General features: G+C 58.2%; 1 protein-coding gene across 3 annotated transcripts; it reads left to right on the top strand.

Moving 5' to 3' along the window:
• The first annotated feature begins 1,034 nt into the window (after positions 1–1,034).
• Positions 1,035–14,385, top strand: LOC139828652 (mucin-4-like). Of its 3 annotated transcripts, none has more exons than XM_071812682.1 (12): positions 1,035–1,239; positions 3,103–7,923; positions 9,244–9,383; positions 9,678–9,842; positions 10,077–10,232; positions 10,705–10,835; positions 11,612–11,700; positions 12,115–12,294; positions 12,719–12,871; positions 13,071–13,184; positions 13,481–13,531; positions 13,653–14,385. In XM_071812682.1, exons 1-12 carry the CDS (start codon positions 1,179–1,181, stop codon positions 13,667–13,669), a joined length of 6,078 nt encoding a protein of 2,025 aa, XP_071668783.1. In that variant the 5' UTR covers positions 1,035–1,178; the 3' UTR covers positions 13,670–14,385. The 3 variants fall into 3 exon arrangements, with proteins under 3 accessions (XP_071668783.1, XP_071668782.1, XP_071668784.1); XM_071812681.1 differs by having other exon boundaries at positions 13,071–13,190; XM_071812683.1 differs by lacking the exons at positions 1,035–1,239; positions 3,103–7,923 and adding an exon at positions 7,973–8,601 and having other exon boundaries at positions 13,071–13,190.
• The last annotated feature ends 233 nt before the right edge of the window (positions 14,386–14,618 follow it).

The raw sequence follows: 14,618 nt of genomic DNA, 5'->3' as shown, positions 1-14,618 counted from the left end.
GTGTACTGCTCAACAACACCTCTCATAATACTTTGTACGAGTTGCCCAGGGGCATTTCTGGTTAAGAAGCGTTTAATTGACTACAAAACTGTGTGGTGGTGGGGGTATGCATAATGCTGTTGGAGGGGGCAGGAGCTGGCAACAGTTTTCAAGGTGGGGAGTGGGGATTGCTACTCCGGGGGAAGGGAGACACACAAGTGAAGTGACCAGGGGATCAGGATGAAGTGACCCAGGGGATCCCCGTACCAGGGGAGGGGGTCCTGGGCTGTGCCTTTTCCTGCTCCAGCCTCTGTGGATGCTGGTTCCACCTCGCAGAGGAGCTTCCCTGGCCCTTTGCCCCCTCCCAGCTCCCTGGCACTGCTGTGCCCATACTGAGGTGCAGGTGTAAAACCCTGCAGGGGCTCTGGATTGGGATCTCCAGTGCTCCCAGTTGCAGCTGAGTACTGGGGGACTCAGCTGACACCCCAGGGCCTGTCCCTAGCCATACGTCTCCCAGGTTCAGAATGTGCCTCTGCTCCCAGGGAAGCCTTGAACCAAATGGGGACTTGAGTCCTGCCTTGCCCTGGGCTGAGACGTCACTCAGCCGCTGATTTTAGTGCCCATGGTGTCCCCACAGGCATGGTGGCACCAGCTGCCATTGCCATGTTACCACTACTTGCAGCTCCATGGCCCACTCCCCTGTGTGAGCAACAGGTCCCACGGGGTCCATGGGGAAGTTGCTGTGGGGAGGAGGTCCTGCAGGGACCATGGGGAGGCTGCTGTGACACTGTTGGTGGTGCTACAAACTGCTCCAGGCTGGGCTTTGCCAGCTGGTGCTGGTGCCCAGGGAGCTGCACTGGGCTGTGCCACGGTCCCTAGGGGGTCGCTGCAGGGTGACCTTTGGGTATTCCCCACCTCACACCTTGGCTGAACAGGACATCCATGCTTGGGAAGGGGAGGGCTCAGCAGCAAAGGAATGGTGACAGGGACATTGGGGGCGGGAGGGGACAGCAGCTGTAACCTGCCTCCTTCTGCCATCCCTATAAATGGGAGGGAGCAGGAGCAGGGTTGCACCTGCGGGACTCCAGTTCCACAGGAGAGGCAGGGAGGGAGGGACAGACGGACGGACGGAGCTGCTTCTTGCCACTCTCACCTCCATTTGAGCTCCCCAGTGCTCTGCCTGCGCAGAGGCCCCAGCCATGGGGACCGGGCGATGGAAAACCTCCACCTTCGTGGGATGCTGCATATGGATTCTGCACGGTACGTCCGATGTTTTTCTGTTAGCACACGTGCTACCCGGGCCCTTGCAGACCTCTGACTCAGCCTAACACAGACAGTATGGTTCCCTCCTGGCTGCACTGGAAATTTCTTTTATGACCAGTCCTTGCAATCAATTACAGCCAAAGAGCTAGTAAAGTATTTTATGGGACAGGCATCACCCTGAAGTGCTGGTTGCAGGCATGGACCTGTGGGATAGGCGAGAGCCCAGCCCAGGAGCCTCCGTGCAGCCACATACCCCTCCAGGGAGGGAGCTGAGGGCTGGAAGCCGGTGAAGCGGGGCTCCAGGGATGCTCTCATCCCTCCCACGTCCCCAGGAAGAGCACACGTTGGTGCTCCATGCTGGGCCCCTCTTGCACAAGCTTCCCATGAATGAGTTGCATGGGGTAGATGGTGTTTCCTGCTCCGCATGGAAGAATTAAGATAAAATATGGATTTGCTGGGATGGAGTGTGCCAAAATAACCCGGGGGATTTGACTGATGTGTTTTGTTTTCCCTGAGACAAGGAAGGAAGTGGCTGATCTCCTCTGACTGGTGGGGGTTGGTGCAAAAATCTTATTTCAGCAGGGGAAGAGGGTGAAGCAGCAGTGTGCTGGGAGGGGAATGGAGGGCTGGAGGAGGATGGACCCCTCAAAAAACTGCTCTGGCAGAGGAGATAATGTTCATTAATAACTGGCACAAACTATCTGCAAGCTAACGAGCTGAGCCAATGGTGGTGTTGGGGGCATCTCCATTACAAGGACATCTTGCTGCCTGGCAGGGGGAACCTGACAAACCAGAGCACCGGGATGGGGAACAGGCTCGGGCTGTCAGGCTGCGACAAAACCCTGCTGGGTCTCACCCTCAGGGTGCCCTTCATCTCCCCTAATTGCAGCTGCCTAAAGCCAAGCGTCAGCAGATCCGCCCGGCTCCTCCTGGAGCCAACGGCGGCAGTTTGGTCTTCCCAGAGCCCGCATCCCTGTCCTAAAAATAAGTCTGGGTGAAACGTCACCCAGGGGTGCCAGTGGGTGCTGGGAGAAACTCCTGGGGTGTGGGGTGGTGTCTCCTTCCCCTTTCAGGGAATCTCCTGGATATGAGGCAGGATTTTGGCAGCTGTAAGCAGGAGCTGCTGAATGTTCCCTCAGCTGGCAGGGAACCCCTGGGTGCTGCACCCAGCTGGGGGCAAGAGGAGCAGGGGCAGGAGCAGGCAAGTCCCCACTCAGGAGAGGTTTAGCAAACCTGTTTTAGCTGCAGCAGGTCAGGAGCCATTTGCAGTCAGGGAATGTTTCACTAGTCTCTTGCTGTCCTACCTGCCCAAGGGCTTTGGGTAAAGTGTATTTAAATGTCCCTCAGACACTCGAAAGGTGACAAAATGCAAGAACCACCCCTGGGGCTCCACAGAAGTGATTGTGTTTAGGGGTGTCCCTCCAGGGAGGCAAAGAGGGCTGAGGGCTGTCCTGGGGCGGCAGAGCTGCACAGATACCTCGGGGGCAATGAACCAGACTTACTGGGATTCAGCTCTTGCCAGTGGCCAGGCGGTACCATCCCCAGCCTAACTGGGCTGGATTACAGTGTCTGCCTTTTCCTCCGTGCTTGCACCCACGTCTCTCCCTGACCTGTGATGAGTTGTGTCCTGTCTCAGCTGGTGGCTGCTGATGCTGGAGATGCAGAAAGTGCTGTGAAGTGCTGTGCCTAAGGCAGCCCAGGGTGCACTCCGTGGCCCTTAAGAGAAATGCAGGATGTCACAGCAGCATTTAAGAAGGAGTGGGAGCATCCTGAGCTCAGCTGGAGGAGATGTGTGGCTGGGCCTATCAGGCTGTTGGCTCCAGCACCTGGTTTAATGCTCCATTTTGTACTTCTCTGCAGGGCTCAGGGCTGCCGCTGCCATCCCCGTCACTACTGAGGGGTCATTTGCTGCAGGGACAGTTTCTCCCATTGCGACAGAGAGTAAGGGGCCCCATGCCCTGGTGATGGGCACTGCAGAGACGAGCACCACAGTGGCCAATGCTGAGACAGCCGAGAGTATCCTCGCTGGAAGCCCATCGAGCCCGTCCTTCCCTCCTGGGGCTCAGACAGATGCTTTGGTGACAGCGGCAAGTGCATACGGCTCTACAGCACCGACTTTGATAAACGTGACCAAGCCTCTTAACACGTCTCAGGATAACAAGGGGGGTTCAGCTGCTCCCACTGCAGCCACGAGCACTGCCGCCATCCCTGCACAGCACCCCGCTGTCACCCCAGAAGCAGCACTCGATGTAACAGGGGCTGCTCCCACCGCCCACCTAGGGACCACCCCTCTCTTTGCAGGTGTGAAGGAGGATGTCCCTGCAGCTGTGACCAGGGAAGAAGCAGAGAACCTAGACCCCACTGTTGGTGATGTGCTCTTCCCCACTCTGCCAGCAGTCACCTGGGGAGCACAGCCAGCTGCTGGCAGTCCTGTGGGTGCTGGTGTCACCGTCCTGCCGAGCCAAGGGGTGACCACAGGCACGGGAGCAGTCAAGGAAGGCACAACCCTGCTTGTGGGTATTCAAACAGAAGATAGTTCAAACTCCTGGAGCCCCAGCCCCAGCGCTGGGAGGGTGATCACAACCCAGCAGGGTGGGATATTGAGCAGGGCTCGGGGCATTGCCCCAGAGCCAGAGGAAGAAACAGCCCCGGCTGCCGAGGAAAGTCTCTCAGCTTTGGTTCCTGGAGCCAGGGGAGATGCAGTAAATGGTGAATTCAGCACAGCTGGTTCATCCTTCTTGTCTCCGGAGAGCGCGACAGTGGGAAGTCCAGGGGAGCCCTCCCTTCCCCCCAGCCAGGCAGCGCTGAGCCCGGCTGCTTCACTGGCACCAGCTGGCGATGGGGACAGGGATGGGCAGGGAGCTCCTGGTCTGTCATCGGAAGGTTCAACCCTGTCATCTGCAACCATTGAGGCACCTGCGGCACCTGAGGCAACAGAGGACACGGTCACCTCGCTATTGGCCCCAAGGGTTCCCACTGATGCACAGAGTGACACGAATCCCCCAGTCCCGGCCACTGTGCTGCCCACAGAGGATGTAGGAACAAGGGGTCTCGCCAAACCATCCCTGCAGCCTGCTCCATGGCAGATCCCCATCGGAGAACAGCCACCACTGCTTGCATCTGCTCTGCCACCCCCCACAGACAACTCCAGTGCTCTGAGGCCTGCTTACCCACCCCTGGGGGCTGGGGCTGGCACCCTGCCTCCAGCTGGTGATGGGGCAGAGACAGGAACAAGCCCTGACCTTGCTGCTGCCTCAGGAACACCCGTGTCTCCGTCTCTTGGGGGGTCACAGCCATGGGACATCACTGCTGGTACTCCCCAGGGAGCCAATGGATCTGGCACTGGCTTGAGTTCAGCTTCAGATGTCCCCAGCCCAGCATCTTTCGTCCCTGATGGACTGGCATGGCCCGCTGCTGGGGTCCAGGGTCAGGGGGCCGAGGGTCCAGGGGACATAGCACAGGCAGGAGCTCCAGGGGATGACAGTCTCTATGCAGATATCCAGAGTGACACGAGTCCTTCAGCCTTCAGCACTCAGCAGGATGCTGCTAACACCGGAGAGCTGCCAGCTGGAGAAACAGAAGCTCTGGCAAATGCCAAACTGTTCCCTCCATCAGCTCTTGGGGACAGAGCAGGAGCAGAAGCGGCACTAGAACAAGTGTCCCCACCTGGTCCCACATCTCTCGGCAGTGTTGGGCTGCAGCCTGACCTCTCGGGGGCTGAAGGACCAGGGGACCTGCCCAGTGAATTTCCCAGTGCTCCTGGGGCTGCTTACCCAGCCCTGGGATCTGCAGCTGGCCCCGTGTCTGGGGCAGAGACACCAGTGAGCCCCGACCTCAGTGCTGCCCAGGGAGCACCCGTGTCTCCATCCTTTGAGGAACCACAGCCGTGGGGAACAGCAGCTGGTGCTCCCCACGGAGCAGGTCTCCATGGAGCCAGCGGACCAGGCACCGTTTTGACTTCAGCATGGGATGTCCCCAACTCAGCAGCCTATGGACCAGCAGGATCCCCATCACCTGCCCTCGGGGACCAGTTTGGCACAAACCCAGGGCTGCCAGCAGTGGAAGGACATGGCACTGGTACAACAGAGCCAGTGCTGGGAGGAGCAGGCAGTGGGACTGAGTTTGAGCCATCCCTGATCTCTGCTGCAGGCAGTGGGACAGTGGCTGGAGTGAATCAACAGCCTGGTGCAGGTTCCTTGTCCAGTCCTGCATCTCCCAGTGATGTGGTGGCAACACCCTCCGTGTCAGAGGATGATGGAGCAGGACTCATCCCAGCTGCTGCCCCTGTCCCTGGCAGCCTGTCCCCAGCCTCTCCAGACAGTGAAACTGGCCCAGGGCTCGCTCAGGTTCTAGGGGCTGATGGCACAGAGAATGCGGTACAGGCAGGAAACCCAGAGAGTGAAAGTCCCTACACAGAGACAAGCCCTTCAGCCTTCAGTGCTCAGCAGGATCCCTCTAACACTGGGGAGCTGCCAGCAGGAGAAACAGGGGCTTTGGTGAATGCTGAACTGTACCCTCCATCAGCTCTTGGGGACAGAGCAGGAGCAGAACCGGCACTAGAACAAGTGTCCCCACCTGGTCCTGCATCTCTTGGTAGTGTTGGGCTGCAGCCTGACCTCTCGGGGGCTGAAGGACCAAGGGACCTGCCCAGTGAATTTCCCAGTGCTCCTGGGGCTGCTTACCCAGCCCTGGGATCTGCAGCTGGCCCCGTGTCTGGGGCAGAGACACCAGTGAGCCCCGACCTCAGTGCTGCCCAGGGAGCACCCGTGTCTCCATCCTTTGAGGAACCACAGCCGTGGGGAACAGCAGCTGGTGCTCCCCACGGAGCAGGTCTCCATGGAGCCAGCGGACCAGGCACTGTTATGACTTCAGCATGGGATGTCCCCAGCCAAGCAGCCTATGGACCAGCCGGACCCCCATCACCTGCCCTCGGGGACCAGTTTGGCACAAACCCAGGGCTGCCAGCAGTGGAAGGACATGGCACTGGTACAACAGAGCCGGTGTTGGGAGAAGCAGGCAGTGGGACTGAGTTTGAGCCATCCCTGATCTCTGCTGCAGGCAGTGGGACAGTGGCTGGAGTGAATCAACAGCCTGGTGCAGGTTCCTTGTCCAGTCCTGCATCTCCCAGTGATGTGGTGGCAACATCCTCCGTTTCAGAGGATGATGGAGCAGGACTCATCCCAGCTGCTGCCCCTGTCCCTGACAGCCTGTCCCCAGCCTCTCCAGACAGTGAAACTGGCCCAGGGCTTGCTCAGGTTCTAGGGGCTGATGGCACAGGGAATGTGGTACAGGCAGGAAACCCAGAGAGTGAAAGTCCCTACACAGAGACAAGCCCTTCAGCCTTCAGTGCTCAGCAGGATCCCTCTAACACCGGGGAGCTGCCAGCAGGAGAAACAGGGGCTTTGGTGAATGCTGAACTGTACCCTCCATCAGCTCTTGGGGACAGAGCAGGGACAGGAGCAGCCCCGGCACTAGGGCAAGTGTCCCCACCTGGTCCTGCATCTCTTGGCAGTGTTGGGCCACAGCCAGACCTCTCGGGGGCTGAAGGACCAAGGGACCTGCCCAGTGAATTTCCCAGTGCTCCTGGGGCTGCTTACCCACCCCTGGGATCTGCAGCTGGCCCTGTGTCTGGGGCAGAGACACCAGTGAGCCCCGACCTCAGTGCTGCCCAGGGAGCACCCGTGAATCAACTTGCTGGTGCAGGTTCCTTGCCTGGTCCTGCCTCTCCCAGTGATGTGGTGGCAACATCATCTCTTTTGGATACAGGCAGACCAAGTGCCCTTGGTGCGGGCAGCACTCCTGGAGCTCTGAAGCCCCCGCTGGGTGCTGAGCCTGGGGTCACTCCTGCTGCAGGGGAAGGCACAGGTGAAGCAGCTGGTGATGGAACATCCCTGGGGCAGACTGCTGCTGAAGGGCAACCAGCTGGTTCAGGAGCCACTGATGGAGAAGCAGCAGCTGTGCTGCAGTCTGCATCTACTTCTTCATCTACTGTGGGGTCTTCATCAACTGGGTCAGCTGCCAATGGAGCAAACTTTCCTGGAGCTGGTGAAGCCAGCAATGGCTTGAGCACAGGCTTGGAGGCTGCTGGCCCTGAGGAACCCCCTGTATCTGCCCCTGGCATTCAGAGCAGTGCTGATCTTGGACTTTCTGATGCAAAACTGAGTCAAGCCAATGTGGTGGATCTGCCTGGGGGTGCCTTAGCTAACAGGGGACCTTCCTCCAATGCCAGCCTGGGAGAGGGAGCAGGACCCATCATACAGACCACGTCAGGAGTGTCGGCTCCGTCTGCCCTTGCCTCCCCCCAGGAGACGCAACCCCTGCTCCCGGTGGCTCCAGGTGCTGGTGGTGTCTCCCATGGCACGGCCACCTCACTGCCTGCTTCTCTGCTCCTCCCTGGACATAGGCTGACCTCGGGGCTGGCACCCAATGGAGACCCCCACTTTGTCCGCAGCACCCAGAGCAGGAGCACCCCACTGGCTCTGGGGGCACCAGGTGGGCTGGTGGGTGATGCTGGAGGTGCCCAGCTGTGGTCTCCTGAGGTGGCCTCAGGGACGCCAGCACCTTCTGGAGAAGCATCGCTCCGTGCCCCCACATCCCTCAATGCTGCCCCAGTGCTGCCTTCTGCTCTGGAGGGAGAAAGCTCTGCAGAGGGGGCGTCTGCTGGCCCCGGGCTTTCGGCACGTGAGTCGCTAGTGGGGTCCTCTATGGGGGGAAAGGGAGAGCTGGGGGCTGCTGTTCTGGGGGGGCCTGCCCTGCTCCTGCCTCCTCGCCAGCCGGGAAGCCCTGGGGATCCCTCTGGGGATGCTAATGGCCTTGTGCCTGGGGAAGCAAATGCTGTGCTCCCCAGACTGAAGGCAGGGCGAGGGGATGTTGCTCAGCTCCTTCCCAGCGTGACTGGAGCCAGGGCAGCCATGGAGACCCCACCTCGCTCCTTGCTTGGGGGAACCCCAGGGCTCTCTGTCCTGTCTCCTACCGGGGTTGCTGCTGGCGGTCCTGGATCAAAGATCCCAGGGCCAGGACCTGTCAGTGCCTTGTCACCTGCTGGCATGCAGCCATTCTCAGGCAACAAGGCGACCACCAGCTTGGCAAATGGAGTCCTTGCTGCCAGTGGGTCAAGCCTCCATGCAGCCTTCCCAGGGCAGGGGGGAACCCCAAGAGGGTTCCCAGCCACCGCACGCCCGGTCGTGTCCTGCAGCCCGGTCACCACCAGCCCAGTCCCACCAGCCCCCATCCCTGGGGTCAGGAAGGTGCTCCCCAGTCCAGCAGCAGCCACTGTCACCTCCCACACATCGTCCCCCGTGTTTCCAGCTCCACGAGGAGGGCCTGTGACCGCCCTGAACCTACTGCCCAGCCCCACAGGTACGTGATGCTCGCGGGGCAGCCTGGGCAGCAGGAGCACCTCTGGGCTCCTGAAGGACTGTCCTGGGGGATTTTTGGTGCCCAGAGACTGGGGAGGGGGCTATCTAAGACCAGGATCCCTGGGGGAGATGCAATTCCTGCACAAGAGCTTGCATTTTTGGCAGGCAGAGCTTACCTTCAAGTACGGTCCCATCAGCTGGAAAATGCTTCCTCTCCAAATTCTTTGTTTTATTTAATGGACATAGATATAGAGCAGGAGACTGTAAACACCTCTAGAAAGAGCTGTGGGTGTTTAGTTCCCTGCTGTCCCCCTCCCACAGTCCTCTGTGATGTTTTTCCCCTCCTAACAGCAGTCCCTCAGCATGATGCCCCAATGGGGTTGGAGCAGGAGGGGACAATGACCACAAAGGCCACCACAGCAGGTTTGGGGCAGCTGTGCATGTGTAAGGCAACAAAAGGGATGGGGGCAAGCTCCTGTAGGTGACATGCAGGGTGTCCCAGATGGCTATTGGCTGTGTCCTCTCCTCCTCCTGCTGCCCAGGCTGGGTCCCTGTGGAAGTGAAATCATTTCAGCCCTTCGAGTTTTTGGTGCAGACCAAAGGCCTTGCTGTAAGTATGTTTTGTTTTGTTTTTCTTTTTCAGTCCCAGCTGTACCCCTCTATGGGTATGGAGCGAGGGAAAATGATCGAGAGTATGTGGAAAGAAAGGTAGATTTTAACTCTCCGCTTTTCAAGCCCGAGACTGGATTCCCGTTTGGGAACACCCTACGCAGCTCTCTCTATGTGAGTCTACCTTGGTTTGACTTGCTGTCGGGCAAGCAACCATCCCCCAAAAACCTGTGGGAGGGACCAGGGGCCAGGTGTCTGGGATGGGACCCTTATGGGCTTGAATCAACTGGGATCATGCCAGGGTCTATTTGCAGCAGGAGGTGACTTTGTGCCTGTTTTGGCAGTGACCGGTAGTGGCCTTACTTGGGTGTTCCTCAGAGTGGGCCTGGAAATGGGAGGACTGCCACCCATGTGTTGGGGGATCCCACTGGTCCTGATCTCACCTGATGGAGGGATCCCTCTGTTCAGTTTACAGACAACGGACAAATCATTTTCCCAGCCTCGGACAACAGCATCTTCACGTACCCCAACCCCCCTCCCAGAGGCTTTAGCGGCCGCGAGGAGGTTCCCATGATTGCTGTGTTTTGGGACAATGCCGACTTCTCCAGAGGCGTCGGTACTACCTTTTACCAGGTGAGTGAAGCCACCTGAAACATTTTTGGATGATAAATTGTACGGATGGCCCTTGAGATGGGAGTCCATGAGTGGTAATTCCCTTTTCTTGGCCAAATTTAAGAGCTGTACATCCTGTGTGTGTGTGTGGGCTGTCCAAATCTCATCCACAATGCTCCATGGATGACCCCAATCTAGACCTGTCTTTGCCCTGCTGGGAGCTAACACATATCCACTGGTGTACCCAACCTGCAGGAGTTCCCCACCCTTAACACGGACAAGCCTCCCTTCGTCCGTGACGTGGAAACGAAGGTTCGGCGGTACCTGAGGTCCTCCTACTCGGCAGCCTGGACCCTGAAGATCACCTGGGAGAAGGCACCTGCCTATGGAGCACGGACTGACACTCGGAGGGTAAGAGGCTGATGGAGCTCAAGGGCTTGTTGAGTTGTCACAAAAACCCCAAGATCCATGGGCCGTCACCTTGTCTGTGCCTGAAAATAAGAACTAGTTCTGTGAAAAAGGTCAGTCTTGAAGACTTTGGCGGAAAAGAACCGGGCTGTGCCCATGTTTTGGTGGTTTTCAGGTTTTTTGGGGGGACATATTTAGTTGAACTCTCCCTGTTCCGTTAAATCTTTCTCTTTAATGTGGTGGGAGTTTGTTCTTTAGAAGCATAAAAGTGGGTGAATTTGAGGCTTTTCATGGAACAGCATCAAAGTAAAATCATCACATTTTCCATGCAAAATGCAAACCAGCCCAGGCTGCATTTGCCTTGCACACCAAGACCTCAGCCCCACCATGCCCCAGCCAGCACTCACATGCACCCCTAATTTTAAACCCAGCAGCTTTCCTCACTTTCTTACCTGTCCACAACACTTCCCCCCAGACAATCACATACCAGGCTGTCCTGACCACGGATGGCTTCAGGTCCTACGTCCTGATGCTGTACCAGGCGGGTGGCATGCAGTGGGATTACACCAGGCTGGCTGCCACCAACGTGCTCATCGGCTACACCAGGTACAGCAGTCCCGGCCCCCAACCCCGTGTCTTCCTCCTGTGTCCCATTAAGTGCTCTGCAAGGATGAGGACAGACCAGATGGGGTCTCCACGCCCATATAGCCTAACATATGGGGGTTTCCAAATCAAATTTGTCCCGTTAGTGCCAAACAGCTGGGCTGCGCTCGCTCTAAGATCCACACATCCCTCTGAGGTCCCTGGCCTGCAGTGTCCTGGTGGTTTGGGTGGAAGCAGTGGGGAGAAGGGGATGTTTGCTGAACTTCGTGACAGTTGAGGGAAGGGATTTCCGCTGCTTGGCCGGAGCAGTCGCTTCCTGCCTCCTCGCATTACAGGCACTCTGTCCCTGGGGTTTGCTATTTAGCTGCTTGCTGCAGCTGGGTAAGGAAAAGGTGGCTGGGATGGGAAGCGCAGGCGGTACAAGCATGTGTATGTGCTTCCCTGAGCATGACCACTCGTGGGTTTCTGCTCTGTATTGCCCTGCAAGGTGCTGGTAAACCATGGAAGATGTTCGTGGGGTCTCAAGGTATCTGTGGGTACAGCCCATGATGCGGCAGGAGCATTTGCAGCACCCAAAACTAACAGCACCCTGTAGAGAAGAGGCAGGGGGCTGAGGGAGCTGGTGTCTTTGCCCTCCTGTCCCCAGAGCTGTGATTCGGGTGCTGTGGGGTCCTGCATGCTCAGGATCAGCGTGGCTGAAGGGCAGGCTGGATCTGGGGCTGAGATAACCCCACTCAGGAGCAGCAGCCTCTGATTTCTCCCCTTTCCTCCGCACACAGCGGGGATGGCTTTTACCGCAATGACGACTTGACTCGGAGACCTCCAGCTGCTAAATATCGCCCTGACCAATTCAGGGGCTACAACACAGGTAGGAACAGGTTCTTGCAGCCCCTGGGGTGTTTGGAGAAGGGCTTCTGGGGGAGGGAGGACATTCCCAGGGGTTGAAATCCACCCTGCCACTGTGGCAAGGCTCTCACTGAGTTCACCAAGGCCAGGCTTTTCCCCCAGGCACATAAAATGCTTCCCCTGGGTACAAGCTATGCCCTGAGGCTGATGTTCCGTGGACACTTTTTGTTGCAATGGCTATGTTCCAAGGTTTTCTTCTTTGGGGAGAGTCTCCCCACATTTCCCTCCTCTTGGGTGACTGTTAAACACAAGGTCCCATGGCTGGAGGTCAATGTGTGCTCGTCTTCCAGCATCATTTGACTCTTGTCTCAAGCCAAAACTGCCCCGTGATCCCCTTGGCCAGAGGTGACGACTCATGGTTTCTCTCCCTGCTCAGACCTCCGTGGGCTGTGGATTTACAAACTGGAGAGCCGTGTGGGTATCAACTACCGGCTGAAGTGCCTGGCATGGACAGGGCAGCAGCAGGAGCCGCGGATGTGGAGCCAGGGCCTGCCCGCCTGCCCCTGCACCCTGCAGCAAGGGCAGCAGGACCCGCGCTTCAAGAGCAGCCGGGGAGGCAAGTGAACATGCCGCTTCCCCACCTTCTTCATCCCCGAGCTGTCCCTCACCATCTTCCCTGCAAGGGTGGCTCGAGTCCCTCCTGGCTGGGTGGGCAGGGGACCCCAAGGAAAATTGGGAGGGGGGTGCCCTTTTCTGCAGAGACAGGGAAAACGGGGAGGAATGAGGGCTGACCTGTCCATGTTTTGTTAAACTGTATGCAGCTGGTCTAAGCTGCATAGGGACAGCAGGGATGGACCCTCCCCAGCACTGGGGTCTCACCTCAGGGCACCACTTGGATAGTCCCTGTCAGTCTCTCCAAACCACCCATAGCACCACAAGTGATGGATAACAAGGAGCCAGCCCTGGCCCCGCTCAGTGCCCCATGACAGAGCTGCTGGCCGGGCAGGGCTGTGCGGGGGCTCACTGCTGCTCCCTTGCAGGCTGGGGGGCTGCCCGTGTCTCCATGCTGCACTCAGCCTCCCCCAACCCATACGGCGCCGGTGTCCGCTGCCTGTACGACAGCCAGAGCCGGCTCATCGAGGGGCGGCAGGAGAGGTACTGGAGGTTCTCCAGGCTGGCATCCCCCTTCCGCGGTAAGCACTGACAACCCTGGCATCCCTTAGCTTGAGGCTGTCATGGCTGTAGCCTGTAAATTGTTTTGATCTCTGTGCCAGCCTGTTTCCTGACATGCTGTTGCCCTTGGAGGGAGTGAAGAGGCGAGTGCCCTGCCTGCCCGGGCCAGCCCACCTCCCTCTGCCTTTCAACCCCCTTACTCTCATATTTTGCTTACAGACCAGGAGCTGAAGTTGTATGACTGGTGCTGTAACCAGGCGGGCAGTGCTCACCTCTGTGCCCGCTACAGTGAGAAGAGACCCAAGATCGGCTGTGATGGATACCAGTCACCCGGTACTGGTGGGTTTGCAGCCCGTGTGTGCCAGGGCGATGCTGTCTTGGTGCTCAGGGCAGGGGGGAGCATCCTAGCTACTCTGTGGTCAAGGCAGCAAGAGCCTCGGGCAGAGGGATGGGTTTTGTGGTGCCCACGTGTGGGTTGTGCTGTGCCCTGGGCTGTGCAGAGCTGGGAGAGGGCATCTGCCTTAGCACATAACTACTGGCATAGTCTGGGGGTGACAGCACACCGAGAGGGGAGGAGGACTGCAGCTAACGTGGTTGTTGATGTAAGCTGATGTGCGACTTTCTTGCAGCTGCCACAGGTTCCTCAGAGGAGAAGGAGAGCAACTCGGAGGAGCAGGGAGGTGAGTGGGCTCAGGGGTCTCCTCCCCACTGGTTGCATCCCACTGCCTGTCCTGGGGCTGCTGGCCAGACCCAGGCTTCTGGGGAGGAGATGGCCAGAGAATCCTTGTTTCTTCTTTACAGACGGAGAAGACAAGTAACTGAGGAATTGCACATGTGCAACATGGTCCGGGCCACAGCTTATTCTCCAAGCCCTTTGTTCCTGCTTGTCCCACGTCCCCCGTTCCTCCCAGTACCCATCACCCCCGCTTGCCGCCCAGGGCAGCTCACTCAGCTGGTGCCTGCGGTTACCTTCACTGGCACAAGCTCATTTTTCTAACCCAGATTTGTCCCAAGCAGTCCATTGCTTTAGTCACCCTTCCCCAGCTGCAGCTGAACGGGTGCCTGTGGGCACCTCCTTGCTGGCAGGGAGCTGGGCAGGTACCCCTCACTGCACCCACCTCCCCCATTCTCCCTGCACCTGCTGTCCCCCCACGCTGGAAGCTGAGTTTGGTCCCCTGGCACCCAGGGAATGGGTTTTGCACCTCACATGATTCACCTGCACCTAAGTCCCCGAGTGCTGCGGTGCACAAGTCTCACCCTGTGACCTGGTCCTGTCTTGTCCCAACTTCTGTCCTCCAGCCATCCCTCCCTGTGCAGCCCTTGTGTCCAGGACAAGGGACAATTCTCTAGATCAAGGCAGAGCCTGCTTGACACCTCTGCTGCATGTGTGAGGGCAAAATTCAGCCCTGTGATCAGAAGCATTGGGACAAAAAAAAATACTGTGTGTAAGAGAGAATCTACCTTTCTTAAAAAAAAAAAAAAGATCTTTGTCAAATCTGTTTCATTCAATAAAGCCTCAAAGGTCTGAGCATCACTGATCTTGCTACAGCCACGTCCTCTCATGAACCAGGTTGGGAGGTGGCGGTGGGGACAGTGGTGGTGCAGGATGCTGCTGCCCTCTGAGCTGGTGCTGGGGATGTGAGTGTTTGGGCTGTGGCTGAGCCAGGCTCTGGGGCAGCAGGGCTGGAGCTGGGGTCTGATGGGGTCTGTCGCACCTTCCTTGGGACCACAGCCCAACCTGTGCAATCTGAGCAGTGAGGGAGGCTC

Source organism: Patagioenas fasciata, chromosome 9 (assembly GCF_037038585.1).
Source record: "Patagioenas fasciata isolate bPatFas1 chromosome 9, bPatFas1.hap1, whole genome shotgun sequence".
Taxonomy (NCBI): Eukaryota; Metazoa; Chordata; class Aves; order Columbiformes; family Columbidae; genus Patagioenas; species Patagioenas fasciata.
This window is presented reverse-complemented; position numbering and strand designations above follow the sequence as displayed.

What these genes read in the sequence shown, in the direction of transcription:
- LOC139828652 (XM_071812681.1), top strand. Translation starts at nt 1,179, where the DNA reads ATGGGGACCGGGCGATGGAAAACCTCCACCTTCGTGGGATGCTGCATA. An exon ending in CTGCATATGGATTCTGCACG is followed by an intron (nt 1,240 to 3,102) that starts GTACGTCCGATG and finishes ACTTCTCTGCAG; the next exon opens with GGCTCAGGGCTGCCGCTGCC. An exon ending in CTTCAAGAGCAGCCGGGGAG is followed by an intron (nt 12,295 to 12,718) that starts GCAAGTGAACAT and finishes GCTCCCTTGCAG; the next exon opens with GCTGGGGGGCTGCCCGTGTC.